Raw genomic sequence first — 7,900 nt, 5'->3', positions numbered from 1 at the left:
CTCAAGCTCAGGCTGGATACCAGGACAAGGCTCCTCACCCACAGCAAGCCGGGGCACTGGACCCAGCTCCGCACGGCAGGGCGGAACTCAGGGACATCTGGACACCGCTTTGAGGCACAGGGTGGGATTTCTGGGAGGCACAGTGGGCTTTTTGGCACACTGGGCGGGATTTTTGGAACGCTGGGTGGGATTTCTGGGACACCGACGTTTCCCCACGGACGGCCGGGGATCTGTGGCGGCGCTCGGGCGCCCCCTGGTGGCCGCACGCCATCGTCGCGTGTGGGGGCGCGGCTTGCCATAGGGGCGTGGTCTATGATTATGAGCCACGCCCCCTCCCGCGCGCCGTACGCTCCCGGCGTGCCCCGCGCCGCCATGGCCGACCTGTTCGATGGGATCGTGATGGCCGAGCAGAGGTGGGAGCACGGAGCCAGCCTGGAGCGGCCCCACAGCGGCTTCTCTACAGCGCGGGGCTCCCCCGGCGCTCCGCTTCCCTCTGGGAGCTGCCAGGGGAGCGTCAGGGAAAGGAGGGCGAGCGCTGAGCCCGAGGAGGACGGCGGGGAAAATTCGCCTCCCTGCGCGTTCTGAGGGAGCGAGCGGCGCGAACGACCTGGAGCTGAGACGGGGAGGTTTGGGCTGGGTGTTAGGGACGGGTTCTTCATGCAGGGGATGGTCGGACGCTGGGACAGGCTGCCAGGGGAATTGGTGTCAGCACACAGAGGGACCCACGCCGGCAGGCTGGGTTGATGGGCTGAGAGCAGCGGGGTGAGGGTCAGCAAGGCCGAGTGCCGGGTCCTTGGGCCGCCTCAGCCCTCTGCAGCCTTCCAGGATAGCCGGAGAGTCCCTGCAAAGCATCCCAGAGGGAAAGGGCCTGGGGGTGCTGGCAGAGAGCTGCTGAACACGAGCCCAGGTGGCCAAGAAGGACAATGGCATCCTGGCATTGTCAGCAGGAGCATGGCAGTGACCATCCTCGTGTTCTGGGCACCGCTGAGGCCCCACATTGAATTGTGGGGTCAGTTGTGGGTCCCACGCTACAAGAAAGACTTTGAGGTGCTGGAGAGTGTCCAGAGAAGGGAATTGAGCTGGGGCAGGCTCTGGAGCACAAGTCGGATGAGAAGTGGCTGGGGAGGCTCAGCCTGGAGAAAAGAAGGCTCGGGGAGAACCTTCTCTCTTACAACTCCCTGACAGGAGCCCCCCATGTGGGGCCAGACTTTACTTCCTGGTTACAAGTGATAGGACAAAAAGAAGTGGCCTTGAACTGCTCCAGAGGAGGTTTAAGTTGGACATAAGGAGGAATTTCTTCATGGAAAAGGTTGTCAGGCCTTAGAAGGGGCAGCCCAGGGAGCTGCTGGAGTCACCACTTTGGGAGGTGCCCAAAGAGCAGCTGGATGTGACACTTAGGGCTCTGGGCTGCTTGACACAGTGATGATCATTCAAAGGTTGGACTGAATGATCTCAGAGGTCTTTCCCAACCAAAACAAGCCTGTGATTCTGGGATTTAAATTGATTTTATGTGGTATTTCTACGATTTGGAGGCAATGCACGTTTCTGTTGCCAGGAGCCACTTGTGTGCAGTGTGACTGGACAGGAGATTAACCAAGCTGTGGTTGTGCACTCCCAGGTTCCATGGGGAGATTAACCAAGCTGTGGTTCTGCTCTCCCAGGTTCCACAGGGAGTTTAACCAAGCTGTGGTTGTGCACTCCGAGGTTCCACGGGGAGATTAACCAAGCTGTGGTTCTGCTCTCCCAGGTTCCACAGGGAGATTAACCAAGCTGTGGTTCTGCTCTCCCAGGTTCCACGGGGAGGGCTACCAGGAGGGGCTTGCAGAGGGCAGCCACGCTGGCATGGCTGAGGGCAGGAGGCACGGAGCACTGCACGGAGCCAGGATGGGCTCAGAGGTAAGTGGGGAAACTCTTCAGCACTGCAATGTTCTTGTCATAAGAAAATGACAGCCACACAGAAATTTCCAGGCTGAGGCCTGCTGTGTTTCACTGCTATGTCTGTGTCCAGGAGGACCCATAAAGCTGTTTTGAGCTGGAGAGCTCAGTAGATGCACTTGTTTTTTCTCAGCTTATTTGCTGCATGGAGCTTTGGTAATATTTTTTCCCAAATTTATGGCTAAAGGTTCTGCTGCCCCCCCAGTACCATCTCCTGTGGCCCAGCATAGGGAAAATCATGGAATCTGGAACCACAGAGAGGCAGGTGTGTGTGTCTCCTGCACTCTTTGTTAATTGCGATGCTGTGAGGGTTTGTGGCACTGCTCCTCTTCTGCACGCCTGGATCAATAACCATTCCTAGCAATTCAGGGACTGGACACTGGTGGGGAGGCACCTCAGCTTGTCCCATATGTCCTCTCCAGTTTGTCACAGCTACAGGATGAGAATGCCAAACAGCAGTCACCAGAGCTGGATGGTTTGTACAAAATGGTCCTGGACAAACCATAAGAGAGAATTGCTGTGATCTCCTCATACTGGGAAAGCTCTAGAGGGAGGCAGGATTAAACACATCAACTGAGAGGGTGGCTTGGGTTACCTTGTACTTGCCAGCCTTTCCAGCTTGGAAACACGTTTGTGTACCCAGGGTTTATTTTCCCAAAGAGTGAGATACAGTGTAGTGCTTTATTTTTGTTCCCCTGTCTATGCTCTGTGTCCTTTGTGGTTTTTTCTTTCCCTCATGACTCTGTAAAATTAATTTCAGATTGGCTGCTACCTTGGGTTTGCACTGACGTGGCACTGTCTGCTCCAGAAATGCACAGATCCAAAGAACAGGTGAGGTTAAAAAGGCTTAAAGTCATCTCACTGTGACTTCCATTCTTCTCTTCACATCTTTTTTTTCTGTCCCATTCTGATTAATCTGTCTGCCAGAATTGCCTTTTTGGTTGCATTTCTTTATTTTGCCCAGTCATGTAATCAATTTGTTGATTCTTGAATATTTTTCAACTTTGGACTGGTAAGTTGAAATGGAAGCCTTAAATCTGTCAATTGTGCTTGATTCCCAATTTGGAATAATTCCTAGTTTGCATAATTTCTTATTTAAGAATATGGAACACACCTGACAGTGGGCTGAAAGTTGAATTAAAGAAGGATGGAGGGCTGGGTTTTGTGCTCTGGATTATTACATATCAGTGTAATTTTCATAGCGATACTGTTTCAAAAAACTCCTGTGTAAGGATCATTGTGTTTTCTTTTAATTAGATTAATTTTGTTTTTTCTAGCAAAAAGCTAAGGGCTCTGGATTCATTAATAGGGATGATTCAGAAATTCCCATATGAAGACCCCACTTATGATAAGCTGCAAGAAGATCTGGAAAAAATCAGAGGAAAATTTAAACAGGTTTGTAATTTTAGCACATAAATTAATTTTTGAGAAACTTAGTTTCTAAAGCCACTCCAAAGTTTTGTGGAGCAGTTATTATTCCCATTCTGCAATCATAGCAAAATACTTGAAGTGAAAATCCTTGACAGTTGCAAAATTTCCCAAGCAATAGCAAATGCAAAATAAAGGAAAAAAATCTTTAAAAAGCAAGTTGGAAATAATCTTTGAGAATTTGAATTACAAGTGGGATCAGAAGGTGATAAATGGAGCAATTGGGAGTTTTGTTGAACATTCTTCTTAAAAAACAGACCCTTTGAAACACTTCTGTGTATTCCTTTTTAGGTTTGTTCAATGCTAAATATTCAGTCTGATTTTAGACTCGGTAATGAGAGATCTTCACTGACATTTTGAATGCAACAGATGAAGATAATCGTGGATGACCAAAGGAAAAGAAACATTAACAGAACTGGAAAACTGTCTATCTACTTTTATATTAAAAAAAAAAATCAAAATAGTGAAGAGATGTTAAAGGGGAAGTGAAAAATCACTGGACTTGCAGTATTATTTAACATTTATTATCTCCAACTTTTATTTAGGATATTACACACACTAGTGTGTAAATCTGTTAAATAGAAATGTTTGTTTTAATTCTTTGCTAGTCTTTTACTGATAATTCCTCAAAAGGAAAACAAGCATTTGCACACTTTCCTTGTTTAAAGGATGTCTGTAACTTAAAAATCTGTGTATGCAGATGATTCAGTTTACACAATGTGTACGTGCTGTGGGTGAAGGAAAGTAAAATCAACTCCCTGCAGACTTTGCAGCAGGAAACATTTTTGTGGGGAGAAGATGGAATGACAAAGGAGATCAGAATGCAGAGGAGAAGCATGAAGATACCTGCTTAGAATATGGAATTTGCACCTGGATTTTCCAATAGTTTTGCAGACTGATGGGGGAAGGGAGCAAACTCCACAAAATCCAACCACTTGCCTACAAGTTACCAGTTTAAATGATGGATGAGATGAACATGACTGCCAGGAGAGTTGTGATTCTCATTGACTATATTTGTCAGTACCTCTCACACAGACCAGCTTTTTATGTGCCAGCCTTGAAAAGTGACAACTTCAGTCTCATTCCAAACCACTGGATGCTGCCAGCTGTGTTAGCTGAGAGGAGTGCCTGGAACAGGCTTTGCCTTGGGCTGCTGATGTCTTTGCATTCCAGTGAGGAATTCCAGAATTCCTTTTACCACCTGTACCCTGTGTGTGTCTGGCTCTGCCTGCATGGCATGGGTTCAGCCTTATGAATTTGATATGAAATATGAAAATCAAAGACAGATTTGAGGTTTGTGGCTTGTTTAATTGTCTTACATGTGAATTTTGATCCCCACAGGCAGTGTCAGAGCCATCTAGTGGATGTGTGGGATTGTAGGAGCTCACAAATAGGTGAAGTGGTTAAAATAGTACAGAGTGTACACACTCATGATGATTCTAATTATGTGGAGAATATCTTTGCACTGAAGTAACACTGAGGCAGGAATGAATTTTTACTTGTTTCCTCATTTGCTAAAATGTCTGTAAAAGCAAGGGCAGGGTTGTGAGAGCTCCAGGTGGAGCATTTGTTTAATAGAAGTGTGTGACATGTGGGTGACAAGCCAAGGTGCTGCTCCAGAGATTGTATCAAACACAATTATTTTTGTTCAGCTCAGGAGAGAAAGGGTCTCTGGCACTCGGGCGGTGACTTTATTTGGAAAATTGGTTTGGTGGCTAATTTTCTTGTATTGCTTTAGTTCTATTTAAAAACATACATAATAAATTATTATGCAAATACATGTATATATACTATACTATAAGTATTGTATCAACCAGGGTTTCCAGCTAGGATATACCAAGTTTAGGGTTATCTGTTAGGTCTTTATTCTTTTTAATTAGGTCTTTAATTAAGTTTCATTTGTGTGGACACACGGATGGAGTCTCTTCTTCCATGAGTCTGTATTTTTCTGCATATCTTCTGTTTCACACCTTGTGTGGGCCTGATTTAGTTTATTAAATGAGGTACAATTCAAAATTCTGTTGGATGTGCAGTTGTGTGCTTTCTTCAGTGCCATTTTTTTTTGTTTTCTGCAGTGATTTGTGGGGGTTTGTGTCACGTTCAGTGCTGTGGCAGTGGAACATTCCCAGCATTCTGAAGAGGTGTTTTTATGCCTGATTTACAGCTGAGGTTTTGGGTATGCCTGATTTATAGCCCAGGTTACATCAAGAATATTCATTTGTCTTTGTCTTAGGGTCACAAAGACATAGAAAACCATGCAACCTTGTACATTATGATACTTGTTATTAATAAAGCAGGACACTGAGATTGTGGCTTGGTGCTGATTGTCCAAGAAGTTTGAAATTTCGCAGAAGTAAGACTTCAGAATATATCTCTGTACTCATTCACCAGCCCTGCTTACAGCTCAGTAGTTAGGGAGGAATGTTTGAAACATTTCACTCACCAATTTCTGACTTGCCTGGACTGAGTTCTAGCTTGTTTTGTCTCTTTGTGATCATCTCTCAGCTGAGCCTGTGGAATATGGAATTTTATTAAAAGGTGGATACACAGCTCATTACTGCTAGCTGCTGAAGTCATGGCAATCCAGAAGAGTTGTAATTTTCCTTTCTGCAATGTGTGATGAGTACAAGAAATAGTGAATTTTGAGGCAGCAGCAGAGAGGTAAACTTTGAATACCATTTGGTAAAGTTCCCAAGCACAATTCTTGTTCTGTCTTCATGAAGCAACTTCCTTTCCATTCCTTGTCAGCTGTACTAAAGGTGATAAATTCCATCTTCGTGAATATCTATAATCGACAGAAACAAGTGAAATAAATCAGAAAAAAAAGAACCTAGGTATGCTTGTTTGCTTCAAAACCAGCCCTGTAGAGGTACTCTGGCTCATTTGAATCCTGATCTGTTTTTCTGAAACAAGGTTGTGATAATTTCAATGTGAAATTACATTTTGAGTTTTAATTTTCCACTAAATCAGTTTCAAGGTTTATGTAGGTTTTGGTTTTTGAAGAGATGCAAGAGAGAGTTTGAGCCTGCCCTGTGTTTATGAATGCTTATTTACACTTTGGCTGGAAATGCAACTTCCTGCACTGGAATAAAGGGAAATCCATCTGTCAAAAGTCTGCCTGCACCCTAATATCCCACAGTGCTTTAGAGTAAGAACTTAATATTTCTGGTATTGTTTTCAAATTCTTTCTATTCTTGGTGCCTTTTGAATAGTGCCCTTTGCAACTTCTTACAACCATGGCTGCTGGTCTAATTGCAGCTTAAAACTTCAGCTTTCATAGTTTGGCAAGTAACCATGAAGATTCTCATTTTACAGTCTGCCAGAGTTGTTTTTTTAATGGATAAAGTTGTGACAGTACACATTCCCACAGAAGTGGATGTATCACCAAGGAAAAAGGGGATTTGGGAGGTGTGAGAGGAGTTCAGCAGGTTCCCAGTTGCAAGTTGTGGTGTCTGGGACCGATGTGTAAAAGCCAACTGGAGCAAAGCACTGCTGAAGCACTTCAGTGTGTCCCAGGGTTTGGAACTGCAGGACCAGCCTAGCCTGGGGTGATAATAAAAATAATAATAAAAGCTCTGTGTGCTGTTTTGTTGGCTTGCACAGTCAGTTCGTTTGTAGCTGAATATCTGACATTGCACTGGGAATGCTCTCACCTTAATCACTGGAGTGTTTATTCTCTAAGTGTGATAATTAAATTTTTTCAGCATTTTTGGTGCTAGAATTCTGTAGTACTACTTGTCAAATGCTGCACTACTGTGTGGAAGGAGATGTGGTCACTAAGCTCATCTGAAATGTGGGAGACTTCCTAAATCCATGGAATACATGAAAAGTAAAAAAATCTCAGGCATTGTTTAACTTGATTCCAAGGCAGCTTGCTGCACAATGTTTTAAATTATTTTATCCTATTCTATAACCATAACTAATTGAGCACTAGTGCAGCATTCTGTGTATCTGGTTTTGGGGAGATTTCTGAATAGGAATAAGAAATGGCATAAAACTTTTGCCTTGGAAAAATTAGAAAGCTACACAATTCTAGTTGTGCAGAATTTGTTAGGATGACATCTGAAATAGTGGCCTCCTGTCTGATAGAGTTTAACTGATGCTTGTTCCTAATAAAATCATGGAGTTTTATTTTAGCAAAATGTTCAGCAGAAAGGAGGTTGATTATTCAGTCCCTGCATCCTGACTGTGCATCAGACAGAATCAACTCAGCATTTGTCACTGTTCCATTTCTGATTTTAACTCCCTGTTTTGCTGCTTTAGCTCAACACTTTTTAACTTTCAGCATCTTCAGGATTCTGGGGAATAATCAACACTGTGTGGAATCTTTCCTGATAGTAGGAACTGTGAGTCAGCAACCCTTTAATTTTTTTAGTTGCAGCCATTGTTCCAGCAGCAAGCTTTGCTGCTATTGTCCACTGTTTGTCCAGCTCACGTTTACTGGACTGTGGGAACGGATTAGGGTTTCATGGCTTTTTTTTTCTTCTTGCATAAACTCTTGATCAAAGACATTCCTTGGATGACAAAACACTGTATA

The 7,900-nt window shown here is 44.1% G+C and overlaps 1 protein-coding gene across 1 annotated transcript; it reads left to right on the top strand.

Moving 5' to 3' along the window:
- Positions 1-362: 362 nt before the first annotated feature.
- LTO1 (LTO1 maturation factor of ABCE1) lies at positions 363-6,515 on the top strand. The gene is made up of 5 exons (XM_054275600.1): positions 363-413; positions 1,791-1,896; positions 2,696-2,766; positions 3,213-3,330; positions 3,655-6,515. Exons 1-5 carry the CDS (start codon positions 373-375, stop codon positions 3,721-3,723), a joined length of 405 nt encoding a protein of 134 aa, XP_054131575.1. The 5' UTR covers positions 363-372; the 3' UTR covers positions 3,724-6,515.
- The last annotated feature ends 1,385 nt before the right edge of the window (positions 6,516-7,900 follow it).

Source organism: Melozone crissalis, unplaced genomic scaffold, assembly GCF_028551555.1.
Source record: "Melozone crissalis strain CALT ecotype California unplaced genomic scaffold, PUWL_Pcris_2 ptg000018l_1, whole genome shotgun sequence".
Classification (NCBI taxonomy): Eukaryota; Metazoa; Chordata; class Aves; order Passeriformes; family Passerellidae; genus Melozone; species Melozone crissalis.
This window is presented reverse-complemented; position numbering and strand designations above follow the sequence as displayed.

Coding starts and splice junctions, on each gene's coding strand:
- LTO1 (XM_054275600.1), top strand. CDS start 373: ATGGCCGACCTGTTCGATGGGATCGTGATGGCCGAGCAGAG. Junction 1,897..2,695: donor GAGCCAGGATGGGCTCAGAG/GTAAGTGGGGAA, acceptor AATTAATTTCAG/ATTGGCTGCTACCTTGGGTT. Junction 3,331..3,654: donor TCAGAGGAAAATTTAAACAG/GTTTGTAATTTT, acceptor ATTCCTTTTTAG/GTTTGTTCAATGCTAAATAT.